Consider the following 26,891-nt stretch of genomic DNA (forward strand, 5'->3'; position numbering starts at 1 on the left):
AATGAAGTTGATGTTAATGTGGAAGATGATGACGATGTAGATGATGTTTTGTCTGCTGACTGCCTGCAGGAGAATGACTACCTACAGGAGTGCCTTGAAGTGGTGCAGCAAGAGTTCATGATCTTCAACCGTGAGAAGTAAGAGAAGACAAGAGCAGCAGACCATTTATAACATGGCTAAAAGCAGACTTTTCTGTTCCATCATTCAACACAGAGAGAAAGTTATCACCCTACTGGACCAAATTCAAATGGCAAAAAATGAAAGAAAAGAAATGTGTCTCTGTTTCAGACCAGCAAATGTTGTCTGCTGACAACACTTTTGCCTGATTTCTTCCCGCTTTGGGGGTAAAACCTAAAATGTGTACAAACCCATAATGTTACTAATCCTTACCTCACTTCTTACTGCCTACTACAGCATTTGCTATAAGTTCATCTTTATAGTATACAGTCCTGCAGTTACACAAGAAATCAACATAGTTTACTGTTAGTGTCTGGCACTAATAGAAATTGACAAAATACATACACCAACAACGACATTTTGCTCTTAGATGTTCTGGAGCAGTTCCACCACCATCCTCCATTTCCTTTGTGGGTAAAAGGTATACATCAACAACATGCTCAAAATCAACTATTTTTTAGTTTGTACACTGACTGTACAGACTGTGCTGTCCAGACTCAGACCTGATAAAATATGGATTTTGGGCTCAGCATGTGAGAGGCTAAATTAGGAAGTAGAGAGTGGACATAGACACCAATAATTGTGGGTACTGTTTGTGTTTTTTTTCTCTTCCAAATAATTTTATCGTAACCTGTGTGATCATCTGTCCACTCACATCCCCTGTCCCAACAGACTGTTCCCGGATCTCAGCGATTACTTTGGAATGCTATCATAACTGCTAGAAATGATGGGACACACTCCAAAGCTGCACAATTAATGCTTTTACTATAAGGCAGAGTTCTCACTGCCACCTACATTGAAACCATGACGATGAATGTGGAGCTAACACTGAAAATCCCCTGAAGCTTCACTGCTGTGCCAAATCGCTGAGGCAACACAATAAGGAGATAAGGAACGTTAAGAATTTGTATCAGCTGCAAAAGGAGGCCCAGCAAATACTCAGGTCCATTATAAAACACGCAGTGTGTCTTCTGTCTTGTGGTAAAGTTACTGAAGGCATTAGCCTACAGAACAGTGTGTATGATTCCAAACCAGTGCCAAGCGTCTTGACTTGACTTGAATTGACTTGGATATTTAGATTATAGGTGAGTAAAGGGCTTTTAATATCCAACCCTGCTGTGGCTATTGTATATGTCAGTAAAATGTACACATTATATCATAAATAAGGATTATGATGTCCATTTATCTTTCTGGAATGTAAGGGGAGGAATACTGGTTCTGTGCTGCTCTAAATTATCACCTCATTTATTATTGACCAGGTCCTGCCACTGCAGTGTCACTGAAATCCTTCTGTTTGGCAAATGTCGTAGTATAACCTAATTAATAGCAGTCTATGTCTATTTATAATGGAGGACGTAATATGTAGAATTTTGCACAGCAGAGACGAGCACAGTATAACAGAGTCTAGGCCTGTCATTCCATTGGACTACTGGCTGTCTTTTGCAGCGTGAGTATCATTATGCAAAATACTACATTTCTGAGGACCAAATGTGCTCACAAGAGTAAGATAAGACTTCATTGTCATTCACTGAAATATTTACAGGGTCATATATGTAAACAGAGGACATATGGTTAAATAGAAAAATGAGCAAGTTTTGCCTTCCTGTCTTAAAGAAGGGGTTAAAAGTTATTTGTTGTTTCTCCTTTTGTCTTAGGTTGAAAAGGCGTCAGGAGGAGGGTCAGTCGGAGGCCGGGGGCGACGATGCCAGCGGAGATGGGGACGGTGAGGCCGAAGCTGGGGCCACTGACGACGACGCACCCGAGCCAGAGCCAGAACCCGAGCCGGAGCCTGAGCCTGAGTCCTCCTCCAAACTTAGCATGTGTGGTTCGGTTTGCTCCTCCCCAGGAAGCTGCTAGCGCCACATCGCCTCACAGTGACGATCGCAGGTCTCTCTGGCTGCTGCCATGCCAATAGATACGTTCCCACCTCTCTTCTCTGTTGTAGCCAGGAGGAGGAAAATGCACAGCGGGTTGGGCTTGATGCACAGCAGGACCCAAAATGGCTCCCACCATATCCCCTTTTTTTTTCTGTAGCATCCTTTCGGTAAGGCATGAACGAAGCAGTTTTCCAGAGAGTCCCCGTGCTAGAGTAAGCTCTAACTTCTATGCAATGTTAACGTATAGCATGATAAATAAGGTATCACTTACTAGGAGGTGTTGTTCACAAGCAGAAAGCTACATGAGCATGATGACATGCCGAGCAATAGCAGTCCACAGTTTTTGGAGGGTTGGCGGTTTTGGCGGAGACGCCCTCACAGCCTTCCTCTTCAGAATCTGATGGGGACAACTGAATTATTCAGCACACACAGGCACTCAGTTTATATTGTTGCTTGTGTCTTCAGTTCACTCTTCCCCTCAGCCTCTTTCATGTTACGGGTGCCCTAATTCGGAACAATCATTTTTCATTTACTCCTCCTGGAGCGCCTTCCTACTGTTGCAACACCTGTCCAAGACACATTTGCCGTGAGTGTTCATGACCAGGAAGGTGTAGCTCGTCTCATGTTTTAAGCTAGTTTTAAATTGGTGCCTGTTGACTATAGTCAGTATTTGTTAATCTCACTGTAGCAATGGATGCATTATAGGTCAAAAATGCTAGTTTGAAGTCAGCTTTTCTTTTTCCACGCTTCTTTTGGGATGATAAGGTACTGTAAGTTATGGAGAATCAGTACAGCAATCAGAATGAAAGGTTTTGCTTGTCACTGTGTCTGTAATGGTTACCAGGATTTAGTATTTTAGCCCTGCACCATGCTCTGACTTAAAGAGCATTCAGAAACTCTGCTCTGGGGAATAAATACCAGTCACCAACAGCCACTTCTGTTAAGAATCTATTAGAGAGCTCTGTTTACTTCACTGGACATCATCTCTCTTTAAGTGCTTGTTTAGTGTAAAGATCATCTCCCTGTAGAGCTTGTTTTGGAGCCGTACTTACATGTGTAGCTGTGCCCTGTTGGTACTTCAAATCGTATAGATGAGCTAGTCTATTACTGTCATAGTGATAGTGGTACATTTTAAGGTGGCGCCATTAATCTCAGTCTGAATACCTGGGAACATGTAGCAAAGGTCCACCTTAAAACCCTAAGGCCTAATAAAGTGAAACCCATGTAAATAGCATACAGTGTAGGTAATTAAACTCACCACAGTTTTATGTGGGACTGCGAACTCGACGTATAAACTAAAGGAAGAGCTGTGTGAAGCTTTGCACTGCTTCGTTCTGCTCTTCTTTCCAAGTGTGCAGGCACAACTTGTAGGCAAAATATGCCAAAGCTTTTCTACCATTTGCATAACCATTTATAAGGAACTTTGAGTGTGTGAATGTATGTCTCTTTTTCCCAGTAAAAAATAAAGTCAGTGTTCCTTCTGCCAGTGAAAATGCTATAATTTGTACAATCATATTGTGATTATGTATAAAGTATCTATTTCAGGCAGGTTGGTGGGGGGACTTGAAGTTATATTTAGACATTTGACGAAAGACATCTAATTGCTGTCTTTGTAAGAATTCAATGATAAGACTGATGCCACCCCCATGTCTGTGAGTTAACTATGGAGCAGGAGCTGAGAGGCTTAACATAAAGACTGGAAGTAACTAGCCTGTGTTTCTGTTCAAAGTAAAAAAAAAAAAATAAAATAAAAAACAAACAAAAAACACTTGTTAAGATCCCCAGAACAAAAGTCCTGGATGGACTGGATTGTCTTATCAACACAATGTATGTTCTTATCTAGTGTAAGAGTAACACATTGCTTTCTGTTAAGCACTTTTTCCACTAAGTAACATTTTGTGAGTGATTGATTACATTTCAACACTGGTAACAGTAATTCCTACAGCCAGTGGTGGTTGGCTGGCAGTAAACATGCTAGCATGTTAGTTTTCTATCAACAGTGCTAGCTTGGCTGCCTTTGTCAGCCATCTGATCCTCTCAAGCCTCCCAGCTTCCAGTCTTTATGCTAAGCTAGCAATTAGCCTAGCTAGCTGTTAGCTTCATACTTAAGACCCAGATGTGAGAATGGTGTCAATCTCCTCATCTCATTGTCAGAAAGTAAAACAAATAAGTACATTTCTATCTATAGTGTTTAACTATGTCTTTAAACACTATATATTATGATTAGATTAAGAAGCTTCATTAAAGGGATATAAAGTGGCATCTTCCAAGTCTGGCAAAAGATATGATGAATTTAATAGTCTCAAGCCCTGTGCTTTTTTTTTTTTTGCATGTACCTTTACAGTATAAGCTTGTTTTTGCCAAAGCCTGGAGCTTGAGCCTTACTGGCTGATTTGTGCATGTACAAGCTTTAATAGCATACCTCAGTGTTCACCTGATATAGACACAGTCCAAATCAGGGTGTAACTGGCCTGCGTAAATATTTCTGGATGGTGATTTTTGTGAACTTAAAACTGTACAAAATCATATAATTCCAGTGTTATATGGACGGCATGATATTTTTAGATGATATGCAGTACCTTTTGGCATCGCGTAGATTGTCTTAACGCTTCGGTCAAATATACAGGCTCGTATCCTTGCTGGATGAGTGGAATGAGGTCAGCAGTTGTGTGTGATCCTCTCTTGTGGGTTTAAGTGTTGCGTTATTGTCTGTGCAGCAAAGGAAGAATATTTGGAACTGGGGCAGGTTTTCACTTCACCCTGACACAGAAATTTGCTGCATTATTAAAACACTGAATGTCTTCATTGGTGGAAAAGGAAGCTCCGTTATTTCTAAGACTCATTAAAGCAGTCTAGACACCATCAGAATCAACACAGGTTTCAAGTGGATGTGTTGTTTATGTTAATCATTTGTAAATGGATAATGACAGTTAATTTAAGTGTAGCTTTTCTCAAAGTTACAATACTAATCTGCAGTTTTGGCATTTGTTCCTTGATATCAGTGATCATTCCTAATTGAATTGCTCTTGCAAACCCGCCTGACATGTTTCTTTATGTGTTAATGTTCTGGATGCTGTTAAGTGTTTAAAAAAAAAAACAAAAAAAAAACAATAATAATAATAAAACAAGGCATTGTTCTAGTGTTTGACCAGCAACAGCATGTCTCCTATTCAACTGTTTTCTGATGGATGCTCTCAAGATGTACCAATCTGTAGATGTCTTAACTCTGTGGATACAGTTTGAAATTCAGTGCCCTGTTGAGAAAACAAGTCAAGAAGAAGAAAATGTGATTTTATGCCACTCTTTTCCTCCTTGTGATCTGATTTTGCATAATGTTCTCGTGCTGCAGGATTTTTATGGAGAGTCAGTGAAAAGCCTTGTTACTGTACCAACTGAAACTGTTCCATGTGTTTAAAAAAATGCTGCTTTAACTGCTTTGATAAAGAAATAAACCTCCTTCCAGTAGTTTGAGGTCTCTGTGTCTTTGTCATTGCTTCTGAGATACAGATTTAAAGGCACAGTTTTTCTGCAGACAGTAGAGGGTGATGAAGAGAAGGGGTACGAGTTAACTGAGCAGAGGTGTCCACAGTGAATTCATCTCTTTGAGTAGCTTTGTAAACATGAGCTGTGCCACTATTGACTGCAGAAGGATGAATCTAGGACTGAATCTATGACTAGAAGAGAGATGAGGCTCTCACGGGATTAGTAATGGTAAATAATGCAGACTAGCTTTGGCTTTGTGCCTCCTCTTTTAAGATAAAAACCTCTTTATGACATACAGATACGGTACATGCAAAAACACATTAAAAAAAGGTTTACATTGAAGTCAAAGTTCAAAAGCCTTCTTGAGTTCCACCTCCATGGGTGTCGGGTTAGTTTAAGACTGCCCCCTCTGCCCTGGATCTTCAAGGATATCCACAGCCGTCTTTCCTGTATTGTCCAACAGAGGGCGCCATTTTTGGTCTTCAATGACATCCAGAATTGCAGCAAGTTCAACCTCCAGATTCTCAATTGTGTCCTCCACTTTCTGCAGGAGGCAGGAGATGTGGATGATATATGAATAATACATGAATAAGCTGTAGTATGAGAAGAATCATCACTCATAAATAATACAGTTACTTATTAATATGACTAAAGTAAAGGTAGGGTCAGGGTAAGTGTGGGGTTTGTCAGCTGAATGTTGGGACTTGGATGTAACTGATCAGCGTTTTTGATGAAGTCATGAAATTACAGAGTTTTGCACGTAAGTGACTGTGGATATAGCTGTGAGCCACTGCTTTGTCAACATCTTATACATGAAAGGGAATACTGAAGATTTTTTGGCAGCCTAAGATGGAGAGAAAGCTGACATTTAATTATGAAGTTCACATCACTTGGGATGTAAAAGCATCTCACATCGTGATGGTTTTAAACCATTCAGTAGCTCTGAATGTGAGGTTGGTTTGGAAACAGCACCTTTTCCACTACATCCATGCGGTTGTGCAAGTTTGTGTGCTCTTGGCAGGCACTTGAACGCACTGCTCGAGGCCGCAGGTCATTCTCAGGTGCTGAAAAATGAAAAGATGCATATCAATATGTGAATGTACAGCATGTGATGTAAGTTTCGGCACATTTAAACAGGTTCTAGAAAAATAAATAAAAATTCTGAAGAAAAATAGCCACATTCAACACACGAAACAAAAAAAATACAAGGATATAAACTCTAATATTGGATGTTAAAGGAATAGTGTGATGAGAAGCTTTATACAAGTTATGTCTGTATGTTAAACAGCAGCTGGTTAAGTTAGTTTATTATAGATAAGCTATCTATCGCTAACTTTTGTTAGCTTGACTTTAAAAGAGTGAACAGGGGAAATCAATTGGCTCTGTCCAAAGGTAACAAAATCTGCCTTTCAGCACTTTGAAAGTCCAATCACGGGTAAGATGTAAAATCTAATGTGAGGAGAATGTACTCTTTGGTTCACCATGCTTGTTTCCAATTCACATAATCCTTTCTTGTGTAATTTCTTCGGTCAAATGACATGTTACTTACAATAGCAGGAACGTGATCTGCCTAAGTCTAAAATGAGTATAAGAGCTGTGAAACACTCTGAAGACGTGTGAATTCACTTCACCAGGATGGGGAGGACCTCATTGTTCCTGCTGTTTTCCCCTCACACTTATGTTTCCAATTATCTTTTTCTCTTTGAAGCCGACATATTTGAGAGGAAGCCCGTATTCTCTCACAGGGTCCTGCTTCCATTTTCAACACCTTCTTAGTGGCTGCAGGCCAAACCCCCATTGATAGCATCTATAAGTTATAAACGAGTGAAGTTCTCATTCATTTCCTGAGAGCTGGCAGTGGTGTTGTTGCTGTTGTTTTGATGAAACATTTGGAGTGTGTGTGGACAGCTAATGCCTGTGAGTGTGTGTTAATGTTAATGATACTAAGGGAGTGTAAGATTGCCTCAGGAGAGTGGATTTTATCAACATCATTCCTCTCATGCTGTGGGTTTTGGCCCTTTACCAAACAAGGATGTGCTTTCAACTTTTTCACCTGGAATGGTGAATGTATGTGGGTATTCGCTCATTCCTTGAAAAAACACAAAACACTTTATATGCCACCTTGAAGTTAATGAGTTGCTAATTTCCAGTAAGCCAAAATACCTTGAGGTCTCTTCAGCTATAAAAAGTGTAAAAACACCAAAGATGTGTTTGCTTCACTTAAGGTTGATTTTTTTTTTGTCTTAAGAGAAAAAGACATTGGACACTAATTTGAGCGCTATAACGAAAATCATTTCAGGGTAATTTCCTTCCTTTTTCCACTATTTAAAACCTTTATATCACATTTTGTCTTCTTTAGAGTGTTTCTAGGTTTCACTGTCCTGGAAAACAAGGCTCATGTGTGCACAGTTTTAGAACAGGAACACCAGGCCAGTCTACTGTAAAATAAACACATTATGTCTTTCCAGGTTTCCGTCTTCGTAGCTTTTCAGCAACACCGTGTTCGCATCTGACACGAGGTAAAAAAGATGAGACGAAATTTGTTTGATTTTAACGAAGGGACATTTTAAAGCACTTATTTTTTTTCATCTTTTGCTGATGTATGAGTAGATGCAGGAATTGTGCTTCTGTTGATCTTACACATGCAAACAGTGTCAGCCCTAACAAGTTATTTAGTCCACTGCTGGCCTTTAAAATGCTTTCTTCCTCAAGCAAGCAGTGCCAGAGGAGTCAGCCAGAAATGATTCCCATATCTTATGCTGCGCATCGTCTTCCCATGCACAGCCGTGCCTTAGCATCAGGCTGCCTCGATTTTACAGCGATATTCCATGGAAACATTTTACAAGCCCCATTAGGCCTGCCAAATGGGTGCCAAGTACATAACATGCAGGAAACAGGCCAAGAAAGAGTGATGGATGGATGGAAGGTACAAAAAGTACATCCGATTTTCTTGACAGTGACAGATAAATTATCAGCAGTCTACTAAAGACATGAAGATTTCCTACACCAGATCAGGAGGCAGACTAAAGTGGTGTTTTTTGTCACTGCATTTCAAAACAACTACAGTCTTGAACAGAATGTACTGCTGGTTTCACGATCAGCAAAAACAACCCCCCTCCTCACACACACACACACACACAAAACCACAGCTGTATGTGTGTGTGTGTTTGTGTGTATCAGTGTACACACAGTACTACCTGCTCCTTCAGAAATCAAAACTTTCAGCAGACAGCCATTTGCCGATGCCCATGATCAATGCTGCTATGAAAAGGAAGTGTCTGTGTTGTGTGCGCTAAACTACAGACGCGATTAATGTGGCTCACGCAAAAACTGGTCGGCCAAGATGTGTTGTTATCTTCACTGTGTGTGTGTCCCAGCAGTGTTTTGTTCCTGTTTGTGACGGCTTTTGCTTTTGTCCAACAGCTCATGTGAAGACTTTGTAAGAACTGCTCCAGGACGTTGAGAAATGACATAGTAGCCCCATAATAGCCCCCCGCCTCACCACACACACACAAACACACACACACTCCAAGGAAACACACCACAGGAAACGCAAAAACAGATGATCATATGCACTGACTCCCCCCGAGAGCAAAGGTGAACGACTGTGTGCAGTTTTTTGTCTGTCTGTTGCTCTGTGCACTGACTCGGCTCTGTACAGGAGGGAGGGGGTTCAGTCGAGTGCTAAATTGAGAAGTCGGGGCTGGTCAGAGCGTTCGTTCACAGCAAACCAAACTGTGGCCCATGAGAACATGACGGTGCTTTACAGACACCCTCAGTGAAGGCTGTATTGAGACATGTGTATTGAACACCGGCCTGCTTGTGCATTATGAGGTGAAAAAACTGCATATGATTCGCAGGAGCAAATCTGTTTCTTCATTTTCATATAAATTTATTTCTATGTTCAACTGTGTGCAGCTCCTGCACCTCAGCTGCTGTCTTAGTTTTCCTGCCGACTGTCACTTCCACTGCTAAAAGTGTCCCCACTTCCTATTTCCAACACTTCAACAGCCGACGTTCCAGACGCTTTCATTGCTTACACTTAAACTGACAGTTCACCCGCAATCAACGCTAAAGCAGGAACCGATGTTGTACTTTTTGAAGGCGACAAATTAACATTTTTAAAACATTTTAATCTGTTTTCAGTGTTTTTGTTTTTCAGTTAGATTTCTTTTTTGACATTTTCTGTTTTTTTTTTTCCACTTTTTTCCAAGTTGGAAGTTATTTTCTTTTACTCGCATATAACTTTTTGACACCAGTACAGAAAACCTGAAATATTCTGACCCTTGAATCATGAAAAACTCTTTCAACAAACCCACATTAACTTGTTATATGCTTTATGCTTATATTAAGCTTTTAAGATACAATGTGCGATCAAATGCTTTGTATGTTCATAAGAGACTGTGTGTGCTTGCTTGTTGCGTGAAGTGAATGTTCTTTTTGCTGTGTGCTTCTTGCATTTGGCCATTCTTCGAGCATGAAGTCAGTGTAATTCACACTTGAGGCCGTCACTCACACATTTGGCTCTGGAGGACTGGTCCACATTTTCGTGAATTTCCATTTGGATTTTAGTAATGCTGATAAACAAAGCTAAACACGCTGGTTACACAACCAGCCGATGAACGTAATGGATAAACGAGAGAGTGATTGTTTTGTAACTTTGCTGACAGAATATTAAGTGGAGCCAGAACTGCAGCGAAATCAGTAACAGATGTGCTGGCAGTCCCTCAACACACACACACATACGTACATACTATGTACACCCATGATATCAGTTAACTTCATGTATGTTTCATCATCTACACATACAACATACTGTTGAGCAGATAAAATGTACTGCAGCATGCAACAAAGACATAATGTGCAAAATAGACGTGATTGACATCAGAACTTTTCCACTGATCCATAAATCATCTGTTCTAATGAATCAACAGAGCCTCAACACGTTAAGCACTGATCTGCTGAGCTGAATTCCCAGCTGTGCGTCCTCTGGCTCTTCCTGTCTGACCTGTTACCCACTCTAACCTCCCTCATCCTGAACACAGCCGGCTGCATCCCTTACCTGTTGCTGCATAGCCAATCAGAAGGAGGATGAGTCCAACTGAAGAGGTGGAGGGGTGAGTCATGGTGAAACCTGGCGAGCAGCTGGTGGCGAAGAGCGGAGCGTGTGTGAGAGAAAAGACAGAAACAAAGAGTGGGGGAAAAGAGAGAGAGAGAGCCCCAGATCTCCTCTAATTCAGAACGAGGCTGAAAACAAAAAGCTTTCGTTCTCCTCCACAACTCCTCCTCTCTCCCTCTTTGCCCTGCGCTCACTCTCTTGTGCTCTAATCCTTCCCCGGATGACTTGGTTGTGCCCAGTTTCCTAATGAAAACATTAGATGCAGAACAAAAAGCTCAGTATCTGGGAAGGGGTGGGAGGCTTGCTTTGGGGAGGGGACTCAGATCTCAGTTCAGCCACAGACTGGCTTTTAAAGACATGAGCTCTTTTTATGTGATACAAGTTTTGTGTCACATTTGAAGTCTCTTTTATTTCCGTTCACAATGATGTTAATAAAAAAAAGACATAATTTATTTTTTTTAAGAAAACATGACACAAGTGGACTTGCCACCAAAAAGATTTCAATGTTATATTCCTACCCTACTCCAGCTCTGAATTACACTGACTTAACACACACATGCACACACATGCTCTATCCTTAACTGATGCTGTGATGAATCACAGATTGCTTATTTCTAACTATACTTGAGGTAAGATTGAATTAGACAACCTGAAATATGTTTTGGGTTCATGATTTAAGTTGTTTTTCCCAGTAAACCTGATAAAAACAATTCACGGACTCAAGACAGCCGAGCTCTTTCTGAGAAAATCAGTCAGTGTTTCCGTTCAGCAGGACGTCAGAGAAATCAAAATCGATGGAGCAGCAGAGAATGCCCTTTATAATCGCATTGATTGGTTCCTGTTATTCTCACCGAACTGACTTCTCTCTCCGTCTGTGTGACTCACACACCTTCCCACACTGGCAAACACACAGCCAAGACTATTACGACTATTACGTAGCAAACATGGTTATCTTCATTAAGCCACACTGTCTTCAGCCTCGTGCTCGCTTCTCTTGTCTGGCCTGTTAAGCAGATCTGCAGGTTAAGCAGCAGAAAACAAAACTGGAGGAAAAGTGAGCGAAGGGCTCAAAGGAGGGAGGAAAGAGTCACAGGAGGTTTCTGTCTGCCAGCGAAAAGCAGAGAAACAAACCAGGGACGAGAAGAAAGAAACAGGTTTATGCCAGGAATTACTGTACACATCACTGATCATTGATTTTATACTGTGGTTTCACCAAAGTCAGTTGAAACTCATGTGTCCTTGAAAGTATAGAGGAAAAATGTTTTTTCAAAGATCACTATTTCACCCCATTCAGGAGACAAGTCATTTTTAAATATTTATTACTATTTTTATTAGTTAATGTAACAGGGACAGTTTGTGTGAATAAACACAGCTGTTAATGTGAAAAATGTTATTTTTCATCTAAAGTCACTAGTCAGACTTTTCACAGTCACCTTAAAATAGAATATGATGTTCAAATTCAAAAATCAATTCAAATAGTTTGTTGGCATTCAGAGCAATAATAATAATAAAAACATATCATACGAGACTGCTGTTAGGTCCTAATTATACTATGGGAGTAAAACAGGAGCACATAACACACATGCAAAGGGGTAACTGAAATTTAAATGTCAAGTGTGTGTGTGTGTGTGTGTGTGTGTGTGTGTGCGTGTATAAGTTACATACTCATTCTGATGTGCATGGCATGACATCTGTTGATCCTTAAAGATCACTCCATCCATCCATCCATTTTCTATACCGCTTATCCGTCAGGGTCGCGGGGGAGCTGGAGCCTATCCCAGCTGACTACGGGCGAGAGGCGGGGTTCACCCTGGACTGGTCGCCAGTCAATCGCAGGGCCAACACACAAAGACAAACAACCACACACTCTCACACTCACACCTAGGGGCAATTTAGAGTAACCAATTAACCTAATGTGCACGTTTTTGGTATTGTGGGAGGAAGCCGGAGTACCCAGAGAAAACCCACGCAGGCACAGGGAGAACATGCAAACTCCACATAGAAGGGCCCAGACCATAAAATAGAAATTTAAAGCATTTAAGTTTGAAATACAATGTATTTTTAGTAAGACAGTTTGTCAAATGGCTTCTTTTGCAATAAATTAAATCGTAAATGAAGGTCCTGAAGTTTTTATGGTTTTATGATTGTCATGTGAACTAACATTTCAACAAATCTGTGCTTTATTTTCAAGGAAATGGAGAAAAGCTCAACATGTATCATAAAAATGAATATATTTCATACATTATTATTATGCTATTATATTTCATATATTATTATATTGTATTTCAAGTCTACTTTATTTTACAGTATGTATCAAGCTAATATTGATATAGTCTGTGTGTGTATCAGACCTGGCTTGATGCTCATGATATTAAATGTCAATGTATGTCAAAGTTCACCTTGTGACCCGCCCTTCAGTTAGTGAATGTCCGTCAGTCCTGTCAGCAGACACATGGAGAGGGCGCAGAGCGTCTACACGGACACAGAGCCAGAGGATCATCGCGTCACACTGATCTGTGGTGTTACAGACTGCTGGAGGGGGGTCACCTTTTCCCCGTCTATTTCTGTCCACTGCTCCTCTTTGTGCTGTCCGTCTGTTTGTTTTGTTCCCTGCCAGTCGTTACTGTGACCTGACAAACATGCAAAGATGGAGACCCTCCACGCTGACCTTCAACATTCAGTCCGATCAAACAGTTATCCTCGTGTGAACATGGCGCTCACTAAACCTCGTTATTGCCAAGAAGTGAGCTCAACTCTGTGTACCCGTCTGTCCCCTGGCACACACTGCCTTCCTGCCACTTTTTAAAGAGCTAAATCTTAATTGGGTGAGGTACGTGTGGTTGTGTGTGTGAAGTCTGTGACTCCATCAAAAGAAGCAAAGCTCCAAAGCTTTTAAGACAAGTCATAAGTTGACCTTTGGTTTCCCTTGACTATGTCCTAATCCTATTGTAGATTTGTTGTACTTACAGAGGCTGTCAGCAGCTTCACTGAAAAGACTACTTCAAGTTTTTGGTTTGTCTTATGGTCAGCCTGCAGGTGGTAACTGTGTACAGGCATTTGTACATTGGGCCATATGGTATTGATTGTTTAATATGCAAAGTATGAAGATACATCTATCAGCTATTTAAATTTACATTTCTTCCCATGTTCTTTATGACATGATGATCTTTAATAACAGTTATATTTTGTTTTCCAATTTTCCCTCTATTTTATACTTCTACTAAAAGCTTGCGGCATGGTTGGGAGCAGCCGTTCACTTTAACTTAAGGTCAGGTTATGCTGGATGATCACTAGTTTCTAAGACCAACTATGGTGGCAAGTGTTAACAGAACCCTGACAGGGTGAAAAAAGGCACAAATTGTTGTATGAAGAAAGAATGAAAATGTGTATGAGTGTCAGATTGCTTGTTTCAGAAAGTTATAGAATTGGGTGGAAACAGTTTCCTTGTAAATATCCCCGACCCTGACTGTGAATTTTATCATTTATCATCACCAAAAAACAAACAATCAACAAAAATGAAAAAATATTACTGATTTATCACAAGAAATCCCTTTAGCTTCCATTGCTGTGACTGATGCTTTACTTGAAACTGTCTACACTTTGCTGAGGCAGTAAACTCCTCCCATCTCACACCCCTTTCACTGCACTCGGATTTACCTGCAAAGACTCTTCGAGCCTTGTCTGGCACAGAAACGATCTTTGATTATACACATTCCTATAGTGATCTGAATTCGGACACAATCATTATGTGGAAGGATCCTGTCCAGGGAATCATTGTCACTCCTCAGATTTGAGGATCTGATCAGTGGTGAATAGCACCTGATCTGTTGCCAGTTTACCTCTTCTCCACTCTGTCTAAAGAGTCTGTTGTCTGGCTGTCACCGTGTCTCTCTCTACAGTTGTACAACATGTACTGTTCACCTGGGACATTCTTATTTATCTAGGGAAGTCTTGCTCCTCATTTTCAACATCCTGCTTCAGTTTCTCACAGATGCACTGACATCCGCACCGTAAAGCACCTACTATTGCCCTCTTCGTATCTCATAGAGAGCAGTTTGAGGTGAAGTGCAATCTACATATATTTTAGTTATACAAAATGGATATGTGAGAGTTTTGTGTTACTCTTTTTCATTGACATCCATCGGATCTTGCACACAAACCTGGATCATGACCCCTTTTTGGTGCCCAACACCCCACTTCATCTCATTTCTGATCCTCCATCCATAGTCACCGCACTTGTGTAGCTGAAACCTCCAAATCACTGCTCCCTAGATAAACCCTAAGTCTGCATCGATCTCCTTAGACCGTCTGATTAGCACTACGTCATAGAAAGTGGAAGTAATCCCGGTCTGGGCCCAGGAATAGAGCCCTGGGAGGGGCCTGGCCACTGGAGAGCCACCATGCATGTGTCCCTGGGTAATCCCTTCTTAAATAGTTCCTGGGCAGGGAAAGAGGGCGGGAGCTGGTGCAGGGGACGCTACAACGTGGGAGCAGCTCCAGTCAGTGTCCTCTTATCCCTCGGACACACCACAGCAGCCAGAGGAGGAGAGGGATTTGGATCGGGAGACTTGTTGGACTATAGGAGAACGGTGCTCCAACCAGGATGAACTTTGCTGCCCAGTTATTCTACTCGAGCTACTTGAGTGAGCGACTTGAGCGTTTGTACTCACCCAGGCCTGCACTTAAAGACAGCGAGGAAAATGACCCCTTCTGGCAGAGGTGGGAAATTACTACATGTAGCCCCCAGGAACCTCCAGACCCAAAGCAGCTCAGCACCATAGAGACAGATTTACCCTCTGCCTTGAGTTCAGAGGTAGTTCCTATCTCCCCTGCCTCAGCACTTCTTTCTTCAGTTACCTCCATTCCTCCTCCTGATTCACTTTCTTTGCAGCCTATCTTGACAAACACATCGTCAAACCTCCGATCCCTTTCTCTTCCGCCACCTCCTGCTCCCCTTAATCATGAAAAGAACTCAACAAAACCGCCAACTTGTCTTTCACATCTCCCCAAATCCAGACCTTATGAATGTCCTTCCAACAATAATTTCCCCAAACTTCCTGCTCCTTCCATGTCCTCAGCAGAAATAGCCACCATCTCCCAGTCTCCTTCCTCCTCTTCCTCAACTCTTGCTCCTCCTAGAAGAGAGCGACTCCCAACCTTGAGAGCCCTGGTAGACCTGCTCCTTCGCTTGGTTCTCTACTTTGTTCTTCTCTTCCTGCCCAGGTAATCTTTACAGATTCAGAGACATCCAGAGATAAACCAAAAAGCGCAACAGGATTAAAGTGATGGAATGTTCATGAATTATTTTTATGCAGTACTGCGCTTTGTACAATATATACATGACATCAGATTTAGAGTCAGAAAGGAGTTGCAAGTACTCCCTCTGTTTGCCTTAGACACCATGGACAACCATAATTGTCAGGGTTTAATACATCAGAACAGACATGTTAAAGATAAACTAAAGAAACCTCACCAAACAAAGAATGCAAAAAAAGTGGTTGAACTGCGCCTGAATCACAGAGATGCAGAAATGCAATGACAACAATTAGGGTCCTATAGTGCTGAAAGACATTTTCTGTGTCTCAAATGAATACTAACATTATGCTAGTAGGAAGAAGGAGGTTGTAATGCAGCCTATTAGGGCATTTAGTCTTTAAAAGAACATGAAGAAGCTGACATGAAAGACTGGTGGCCTGAAATGTCTTCTTCCCCTTTTTGCTTTGTCCTCACTTTTCATATTTTGTGCCATTTTGAATAAGGGCCCATTTCAATCTCAGCTCTTCATCTCCTCTTTTGAGGAGGCTTTTTGAGGTCTGATACTGGCTGCCATGTTAATCTTTCCCCCCTTTGATGTTGTTTTTGGACTCTGCATTTGAACCAAGGCACCCTAATCACAGGTGCAGTCCTGGACTTTTTTTTCTATTCACAGCCGTGTTAAGAGCACACTGTGTGCCTGAATAACGGACTGAAAGTGACTGAAAAGTGGGGCAGAGGGCAGTAATGGACCAAGGGGATGAGGTGAAAGGTCATAGTATTGTTTATGGCAGACCATTGTGATAAAAATAGACTGAGTTGTTCACTGCAGAGTGCTGGTAAATTCATGCAGTTGTTGAGAGAACTGCTCCACCTGGTGGCCTCTTGATATCTTAACATACTAAAGGGTCACAAAAACACTCAAGTCAGTGGATACCTTTTCATTTTACTTTTCCTGACTTACTCAGCTCTGTCTGAAGTATGATGATGTGACAAACTCCATCCACCCGGATGCATAATAAGTGGCAAACACACAACTTTTTGCTTAGTGTTCTGACCTATAGTGTTTTGAGTGATCTGAATGCGCTTGAATGCTGCAACGCCTTGTTCAAAGTTCAAACTTAGCCATTAACCCTTTGTGATCTGCTTTAATGTCTAAGTGACAGGGTTAATCTCCACAGAGTGTAATCCTATTATTATGTTTATTCTGCGTAAAGGGCTTCCTCATTAACTACGTGACTAGAGAAACATCCGCAATCGAACCTGATGTTTAATCCAGTTTGTTGCAATGTCATTTGAAAAATGAAAGTAGATTCAGTAGATTTGTGAAGAACTGAGCTCTTTTCTTATATTCGATGCCCATTTACTCACCTGTTATAAATCAAACTGTACCGACTTTGGCCCCTAAATTTCCACTTTAATCGTTTGTAAGTCTCCTAAAAAGAAAAGACGAATGACCGAGTGAATCATAAATTGACTTGAAGATATAATCTGTCACAGTGAGTGGAAGCTGGGTTGACATAAAAGGTGAATCAATTTATCTTAGACAAAAAGACTTTGACTGTGTGTGTGTGTGTGTGTGTGTGTGTGTGTGTGTGTGTGTGTGTGTTGCGGGTGAGGATGCGTTCATGCACATACCCAGGTTGAGGTCTGTTTAATTTTAATTTAGGACTGGTGGCTCTAGCAGACAAGTATGAATTGCAGTTTTAGTGTATAACCTCAATTTGGTGAGTTAAAGTCGTGTGTGGGTTCTGTATGCAAGTTAGCAGATGGTGGATCACAGTTTCCTGCAGCTCTAACGCACTATACTGATTACATTACATGTTTTCATCAAAAAGCATTTTCTCAGGAATAAGTTTCACTGTCTGCCGGCAGCCACACAAACATAACTTTCTGTTCTGGCTGGAGACGATGGAGACCGAAAGTCTGCCTTTGCTTCTTTATGTCTATTCCTGCAAATGTTTTACCAAACAATATATTTTTATTCACAACAATTCTGTAAGTGAGAGTGAAATTGCTGTACATTTAATATTTCTCTATTAGCAGTTCAAATTAAGGGTTTAGTTTAGTGTTTGGTCCAAGGGACCTCGTATTAGATCATTTTGAAGTTACTGAATCAGTCAAATTAAGCAAGTTATATTGTACATGTTCTCTATGTAGAAATACCAGGGATTAGAGAGGTTTTCTACATTCTCAAACTTCAGTTATTTCTACTGAATTGTAGTTGTTTACTACAAAGCAAATATCCTGTCACCAACCTAAATTTTAGCTTTAACATTTCCATTCGCACGTACAGTTGAAATCTGAAATCATAATTTGATTTGAAAAGTCCCCCGGTGCATTCATGTGCCTTGGGGCAGATGAATAACAACCTTTTGAATTCGAGATGCTGAATTCACATCAACATCTTCACAGCATCCATGTTTGTGAACTGTTTATCATGTGGGATTCACTTCTGTAGCGTTAAATGAACCTTGAGTCTCAACTCCCTGGTCTTATTTAACAACGAAAACATGCTTCTGACAACATATCACTTTTAAGTGTCTGTAAGGAGATTTTAATACTGTGAAGAATATTTTGAAACTACAGAAAACATGTTGAAAGATGTGAAACAAAAGTTTTTGATGCCCTTTGGAAAATTATCACCTGTAAAGTAACACTTACTATTTGTAACTCTAAATAAACTGGTTAAGCATTAAGGTTGCCAGATCTCACTGTGAGGATAATAGCTTCACAGGAGTCAGCATTTTTAGTAAGATTAGAATTTAAGTAGAAAGTACTCACGTTATTTCCTGCCTACTCTATTTTGTGAATATGTTAGAATGTTAGACATCTAATTTGAAAATAAAACTTAACTTCTTTCCGTTGCCTTCTCTCCCAGGGAGGAGTTGCGTTTGGGCCCCAGTCAGCCAGGTAGCTCTTACAAATGCGGCCCCATCAGTAACGGCACTGCAGGCCGCAGACCCACCCTCATTGAACCAGAGAGACTGAAGGACTTTGGTGAAGAGGAGCTTCTCAATGGGGATGTGAAGGTCTATGACACCAAGGTGGTGGGGGGTCCTGAGATCATGCTTATGGATCCCCCCAAAACCAGACGCGTTAGTGAGTTCAGGATCATCCCCAAACCCCAGTACCTCCGCTTTGAGGACATCAGCGCCGCTGCCTTCAGGATCCAGACAGAAATACAGAAGACACCATGCACGGTACACATAGCACAGCATGGTCTTACAGTGTGTGAAGTGATGTGGGGTGAAGGAAAATGGGGTGACCTCTGACCTCTGTTAGGAGAGCAAACATCATCTCTGTCACTGGACAAACATAACAGGAGCTCTGATTGGATTCTGGCAAGGGTTTGTAGTTTGTTGCATGTTGTTTCAATCAAAAATATGTCATAATTATGTTTATCTCTTGAGAAGAAAATAAGGAATGAACACTAGTCATCTGATGAATGGCCACCCTAAATTAAGTGCTAAAGGCTACAACGAATAGACACATTTGACCATTAAAAGAAATATATGCTCCCTGGCCACTTTTTTTAGGTATGCTGTACAACTTGAAGAGGTCTGCACTTATTTTACTTTGAAACTGTTAATTCAAGTGTATGTTTATTACTGCAGTTACAGTTTGGTTTGGTTTGTCCTGGTCAAACCTCTTTTTCACTCATTGTCTTCAGGTGTTATGTTGTATGCATTGCATAAATGCTGAAACTCATACACTAACATATCTTTATATATTCCCATGCGATATCTTCTCAGTTTGCATGCCTGCTTTATTCTTAGACATTCTTTTTTACCGCATTTGTTGCCATATGAACGCAACTGTCTTGCTGGGATTGTTTAAGTTTCCTCAATCAGTGTAAACAAAAGCTGTGAACACTGAGAAGCACGAATTCATTCTCGATTTCTACAGGAAATGATGAATAAACTACAACTAAACTCAGTTTCTTATAATTAAATTTTACAGCTTAACTGAATGAATGGGTTTTGATCCACTGTAGAGCTCAGTTCACTCATAAGATTAAACACAACGCTGCTTTTAAAAAGCTGTTTCTTTTCTGTGTGCAGTACTCCAGGCTGTCCAAACAGTATGGGATGGAGATTTACCTGAAGAAAGAGCACCTGCACTACACAGGCTCTGTGAAGGAGAGAGGAGTGCTGTACCTGCTCACCTGCCTCACACAGGTAAAACAATACAGACAGAGAGACAGGATCATCCCTTCCTGGATGTCAGGCCACAACTAAGGTGATCACACAGACACACGTGTTAACTGACCACTGCTGACCTGTTGAGTCAAAAATAGTCTGTAGTGTAGCTTTAATGGACAGGGGCTTGGAAATATCTCCCTTTGCACGTGTATACTATATGCCTGTGAGCAATGAGTCTGATATCTGTCAGATAACTATGAGAACTAAAATAAATCTCAGTCACTGATAACAGTAAGAATGACTGCAGCCAACCTTTTGAGTTTACTATCAATTCTTAAACTTAAGCTAGTTTGAGGACAGGTACTGATGGATTGACTACACTGATGAAAAAATGATCATCTTCAGTAAATCTGTGCAAAGATCTGTTTTTGAGAAGCATTGTTTATTAAACATATGGTTAGTTTAGTTTAGCATAAATTCTATACAGGAACTATGAGTTGCGCTGGGACAACTGAGCATAACACCAACAGGGACTTTAATGCCATTGCATTCCAAATACACAGACAGCTTTGCAGCTATAACAGCTTCCACTCTTCTGGGCAGGCTTTGCACAAGACTTTTGGAGTGTTTCTGTGGGATCTTTGGCCCATTCATGCAGTAGAGCAATAGTGAGGTCAGGCACTGATGTTGGACCAAAAGGCCTGGATCATGGTCTCTGTTCCAGTTCATCCCAAAGGTGTTGGATGGGGTCAAGGTCTCCCACACCAAACTCATTCAACCATTATGGACGTTGATTTGTGAATTGCTGTTTTTACACTGGAAATGCAAATTTCAGTACTGTAGAGGATTTTTCATTGATTTCCACTGAACTGATTGGTGTTTGCTGTGTTGATGTCCCTCCAGGAGCAGCAGAGGAAGGGCGTGATTGTGGCCACTGACTGTAACTTCTCCATGGCTGTGGCTCACCATTCAGTGGAGCTGAAGATCCCTGTGTTTGTTATCATGCCGTCATGCTGCTCCTCGCCTCGCCTCAGGATCTACAGAGACTACGGCGCTATGGTCATCTCGTATGGCAGCACTGGGCACGACTCTCAGAACCACGCCCGTCATCTGGCCAAAGAGAACGGATACCTCTACCTGGAAGAGTCAGTCCCACTGATGTTCACTTTAACATTATCACAGAGGTCACAGTATGTCTGCCTGTAATGCAACCAGTAAGCACTACCAGCTTATATAGTGTTGAAATTAAAGCATCAATATTTTGATGTAATAAGTGTAATATTTTTACACACAGTTAGAAAATTAATGCTTATTTACATCTTAACGCTAACTCAGTGGAATATTCTTTTAAAGTGACTCCATAACGCTTGCTGAAAGGTGGCCATGGTGGCAAATGTGGGATTAAGGGAAAATGCTACAACACAGAATAAAAACACCACTATTCGAGAAGAGTCATTAAGTCAGCAACACAGTCAGTAAGCAAAAGCCAGCTAACATTATCCACCATAAACTGCTGCTCAAACCAGGCAAAGTTGTACTGCAATACGTGTGTGTACTGCATTGAGCAAGGGTGCATTGTTTCTTCTTAATTTTTTTTTTTTTTTTGTAATTTGACAAATACGTTACTTATTCTCAAATGTTTCACTCCAAATCTTCCGATGATTTAAAATAGTGAGCCATGTCTTTTCACATTGGAGCCATATCACCCAAATACAGCCAAAGCACTCACTGCATGTGTCACTCTGTGATTACTTTTGAACACTGTAATGGAAGCTGATCATGGATTGAAATATTTAATAATATCGCATTTCCACAATAATTGACCTCTCCTTTCATAACAAAGAAGACTGAATCACTTCTGTGAACTGTTACAAGGTAAAGTCTGTTGCCTTTGGTCAACAACAATGTAAACCATGTGAAAATTGTTAGATCTGACTCCCTTTATCTAATTTTTGTTTTCTGTTGTCCAGAGATGAGAACGCAGCATACCTGGCAGGACTGGGCACTGTGGGAATGGAGATCTTTGAGCAAGTGCCCAAAGTGGATGCAGTGGTCGTTCCTGCAGCAGGACAGTATGGTCTGCTGGCTGGTACAGCTGCAGCCATCAAACACCTCAACTCACGAATTCTTGTCATAGTAAGTTAGATTACAATAATTCATGCCTCTGTTTTTATAAACATCTGTATAAAACTCACAACCTAACATATACATACTGTATATGTGGAAAAGTTCTATAGAGCTCTGTAACCTCTCTCACACCTCATCTCCAGTACTGTATCTTAAAATGAAGTAATTTCCCATGAACCCCCCTTTCTTTTTTTGCAAAGGGGAGCTTACTACTGGCCTCCTACATCTCTCTTGTGTAGTTTGTGCTTTTCATTCTACTTGGATTTCCCTAACAAGATGCACATATTTGAAGTGATTTCCCTTGTTCACTGCCTGCCCTCAGGTGAAACTCTGAGAGCTTCAGCTCTGTTTACACTTCAGCCCGAACATTTATGTGCTTCAGTCCAAAATAAACATCCACGTGTATAATGAAGAAATTAACCAGTTTTACTGCAGTGTTTGAATTAGAGGCTGATGCTACCAAATAACAAGAGCTACACTGTGTGGTCTTCGTAATGTAATTGCAATACACATGACATCTGACATCCTTACATACCATAACGTTTCACAATGCTAATGACAAACACAGAAACAAAACAACACAATAATTCACATTTAAATCAGTCTTGTACAATAGAATCAATAAATTACAAATAAATCAGCATGGATAGTTTATTTCATCGGTGTCATCTTTTGGAGTGAAACCAGGACCATGTTTGGTAAATAAATAATACAGTCTTGCAGGAAACTATTAGATGGTCCTGTTTTCATCAGAGTAATCATACAAATGTTTTACATTTAGTGCTGAAGGCGAGCTAAATACAGTAAGCAGGATGCTGCATAACCTGAGTGTCCAAAAACTGATGACATTCCCATGAGCCTCAGCTGTTTGGTGCTGCTTAGCAACTGGTGACCAAGAGAAATTCATACCTGCTAACCATCAGTGTGTTAGCACTGACATCGTTAGCATACTGATGGATTATGTCAAAGCACTGTTGTGTCTAAGTGCAGCCACACAGAGCAGTCAGCATGGCTACAGACCCTCAGTCAATTCAGTTCAATTTCAATTCAGTTTATTTATACTGCGCCAATTCACAACAGAAGTTATCTCATGACACTTTCCAGTTAGAGCAGGTCTAGACCAAACTCTTTAATTAAATTGTAATATAGAGAACCCAACTTTCCCCCATTGAGCAAGCACTTGGTGACAGCGGCGAGGAAAAAGTGATTTAATTATCTGAGTGGTAACATAGTGAAAATATAGTATAATTGTAAAAATGTTACTAATTCTAACTAAATGGACGTTTTTCAACAGGGGATTGAACCAGAAGGCTTCCCTCTGCTGCTACAATCTCTGAAAACTGACAGTCCAATCAAAGACATGCACAGCAACCCCAATAAGAAACTCTATGGAGGTAAAGTCATTCATCAGTTCTGGTTGGAGGTATTCAGTGCAGAACCGCCATGTGAACACTGTGTAAACTTATCTGCACGTTCTTCGGCTAGAACCTCATGTGGCTTTTTAGCTCCTCTCCTGCAGTAGCTGAATGTACGCCCATCGTTTGTCTGTTCTCAGATCTTATGGAGCGTTCCCTGGGTGTTAACACCTTCCAGCTGGCAAAGAAACTAGTAGATAAAGTCATCTCTGTCAGGTACTGCGTCTCCACAGCACAGCTACAAGCTTTTAAGTTGCGTTTGAATGCTATCACTTAGAAATGAATGAGCGAATTTTAATGCAGCAATTTTCTTCACATATTAAACCTAATTTTTCAAAGTAATGAACTGTGGAAATGCTCTCTGCGTCTACTAATTGTGGAATTTAATTAACAAGGCTGCCGTAACTTTTTCTTTGTGCCTCACAGTGAGGAGGACTCTTTGGTGGCGATGCTGCGGTTTCAGGAGTTTGAGCGCTCCACTGTGGACACAGAGGGAGCCATGGGACTGGCTGCCATCTTGGCTGGACAACTACCAGAACTGAGAGGCAAAAAGTGGGTCAGATGTATTAATATTACTGAACCTGACCTGAACCTAAGTCCATTAAAGAAATTCTCTTAATTTCCCTTTGAAACCTCCAGAAGTCATTAATTTTTTTTGTTTTGAACAGTTGAACATCTTTTCAGAAACCAAAAGTTTCCTTATGGAGTTTGAGAAATAAACACACAAAGCTTCTGTATCATTTTAAATATAGACCCAGTTGTGAGGGCGGAGAGCATTTTCTTCATGCCTGGAAAACTGACATTTTGCCAACAAAGCGATGTCAGCAGAGCTAATGCTTTTGGCAGCAGATGAAACAAACCTCCCTCGCTGTGTGTGTGTGTGTGTGTGTGCGCGTGTGTGTCTGCTATAGGGTCGCTGTGGTGGTGAGCAGCGCTAACATGGAGCTGGAGCTGGTGAGGCAGTGTGTGGACCGAGCTCTGGTGCTGGACGATCGGGTCAGTAAGTTCTCTGTGCAGTTGGGAGAGTGGCCCGGGGACATGGCTAAGCTGCTGGATGTCCTGTCCAGAGAGGATGTCAGGTAGAGTCTCTGCCCATCCATTTAATGATCTTTTAACTCTATTGTTTGTTGTTGTCTGTTGTGCTGACGTCTGATCCCTTTTGTGTTAGATGTCCCCTTGATACCACCTTTAATTCTTTACTCTCTCTGTCTTGTTTCCTCCCAGGTTGTTGGACGTCTGCCACCGAAGACAAAGTGACAAGTCAGACCTCTTCAAGGCAAAGGTAGGCGAATAATCTCTCCTCTTCACCTCTTTCTTTTTCCTCCTCTGCTTCAATCCGCTGATCCACTTTTCCTTCACTGCCATAGAACTTAAAGCTCTGAGTTGGCAGGACAAAATCATATGACTAAGAGGGACAAAAATATAAATGAAGTAAAATGTAGAGATTAAAAATGCACTCTTTTAAAGTTGTAACCAATGACTCTATTATTAGTTTAAAAATCACTTGCAATTTCTTAGATAGATCTGCTTAATCCATTAAAAATGGCAGCAGGTAATATGAACTGAATATTCACTTACAACTGCACAAACATTGTGAACAGATATCAGTATTCAAAACTGCATTATTACTTATGTCAATAAATGATTCATTAACCATTAATAAGGACATCTGAGAAAACCTTTACATGAGTGCCATATTCAGGTACTGAAACTTTTCAATAATTTAGCCTGGTGTAAGGTCTTAAATTGAGAATATGTTTCTTTTTAAAGAAGAAATAACTTCTGTTACAAATAAAACACGTATAAGCAATGAAACTTATCCTTGTTCAATTCACACACACTCAAGTTTTTGTATTGCTATTTATTAGCTTATGCTGGCCTGCGTAGTCTGGCAGTTTACTAACTTTATGACTCTTCTCTACTTGTGTTACCATAAAGTATTTCAGCATGTATCACTGCTTGCCAGCAACTTGCATAGCATCTCTTTAAAATCTACTTTTCCTTGAAACAAAACAAAAAACAAACAATTAAAAAAGCTTAATTCCAGTGCAAAGAATCAGAATAATTACCTCTGCTGTCTGCACTGACTGTTAAGTTACCAGCAGTGCTGACAGGTGAAAGGTGTGATGTCCGAGGGCTAACTGTATGCCTGTGTGTTGACAGGTGGAGTGTGTGGTGGAGACCAGGGATAAGACACAGAGCGCTCAGCTGCGCAAGACGCTGAGCGAGCGCTACCCTTCTATATGCTGGCTGGACCGGTGATCGCAACGACAGCATGAGCACAAACTATATTTCTAATAGGAAGCTATGAGAGAAGAGCAAACATGTTGTGAGGACATGTTCATAAAATGCGAGAAGACATGCAAACACATTCTGTAACAAACACTACTATGATATATGAACTCTGTTAGAGGAATCTCATTAAGACAGTGACTGTTAAGCAAATCTAAGTGTATACAAACAAGCCTTGAGACTATAGAGCAAATATATATTCATATTACTTCATTGTTTATGCTGTTATTGTTCTTTGACTTTGGCAAAATGTAATTACAGCAAAGTGGTTCCTGGCTGCAGTTGAATATAGCTCTTGTAGTTTGCCATTACCCAGAGTATGACTCATACACTGTACACGCAGGCTTACTCCTCTCCCCTCTGAGTCCACTTCCCTAAACCACCAGCAGAAATTATGATATTTTTCAATCCACATTCTTTTTAAAGTGTTGTATATATTTCTGTATTTATACTGGCTGAGGTGGTAGAGTCAGTCCAAGTCAGTGTTCTCCAAATAAAAATGGGCTAATTCTACGACCTGCTCTGGTGTTTTTGTGATGTTTGTTGAAAATGTAGAGAAAATTGATGTATGTAAGTTTTTAGATACTTTCCTCCTCTAGTTTCTCTCTGCAATTTTCCAAGAGTAAAAGTGAGACAGGATGTGAAAGTAACGTGTCTCTGTGCTATCCATCCCTGATTAATGACTGGAGACAGCCCTAGTGAAGACTAGGCAGTTTAAGACGTGATAATGCTCTTAAGTTCATTAGCAGAGGACACTGTGACCCTGTGCTGCTGGTCCAGCCTCATTCGGAAAACGTCACACTGTTCACCTGCGTGACCCGCACACCTTCTTCTGTGAGAAATTAAAAATTGTATAAAGATGAGATTTCCAAAGGCCAAATTGGAGTAACACTATGTAGCTAAAACTTGTTGTTGCAGGTTGTTGTTACTGCTGCTCCCAAGTAGTCAAGAATTAGTTAATGCAGTTCTACAGAGTATGTCCAAGTATGAATAGAAAATGTCT

General features: G+C 40.8%; 3 protein-coding genes across 3 annotated transcripts in view; 2 read left to right on the top strand and 1 right to left on the bottom strand.

Annotated features, from left to right (window-relative positions):
* Positions 1-5,663, top strand: part of LOC124065750 (serine/threonine-protein kinase 32C-like) — a 70,338-nt gene extending 64,675 nt beyond the window's left edge. Inside the window, exons 11-12 of the mRNA XM_046401447.1 lie at positions 70-137; positions 1,833-5,663. Of these exons, the coding sequence (XP_046257403.1) occupies positions 70-137; positions 1,833-2,034 (270 nt within the window). The 3' untranslated portion in view covers positions 2,035-5,663. The remainder of the gene's footprint in view (positions 1-69; positions 138-1,832) is intronic.
* A 121-nt stretch (positions 5,664-5,784) lies between these two features.
* Positions 5,785-10,904, bottom strand: LOC124065751 (placenta-specific protein 9-like). Its single transcript, XM_046401448.1, has 3 exons — positions 10,600-10,904; positions 6,510-6,601; positions 5,785-6,081 (listed from the first exon to the last, which is right to left on the bottom strand). Exons 1-3 carry the CDS (start codon positions 10,661-10,663, stop codon positions 5,932-5,934), a joined length of 306 nt encoding a protein of 101 aa, XP_046257404.1. The 5' UTR covers positions 10,664-10,904; the 3' UTR covers positions 5,785-5,931.
* A 4,214-nt stretch (positions 10,905-15,118) lies between these two features.
* Positions 15,119-26,404, top strand: LOC124066473 (L-threonine ammonia-lyase). Its single transcript, XM_046402862.1, has 11 exons — positions 15,119-15,879; positions 18,791-19,112; positions 19,974-20,090; positions 20,958-21,199; positions 22,025-22,190; positions 23,476-23,575; positions 23,737-23,812; positions 24,023-24,148; positions 24,508-24,675; positions 24,821-24,878; positions 25,760-26,404. Exons 1-11 carry the CDS (start codon positions 15,260-15,262, stop codon positions 25,856-25,858), a joined length of 2,094 nt encoding a protein of 697 aa, XP_046258818.1. The 5' UTR covers positions 15,119-15,259; the 3' UTR covers positions 25,859-26,404.
* Positions 26,405-26,891: the final 487 nt, after the last annotated feature.

Source organism: Scatophagus argus, chromosome 10, assembly GCF_020382885.2.
Source record: "Scatophagus argus isolate fScaArg1 chromosome 10, fScaArg1.pri, whole genome shotgun sequence".
NCBI lineage: Eukaryota > Metazoa > Chordata > Actinopteri > Scatophagidae > Scatophagus > Scatophagus argus.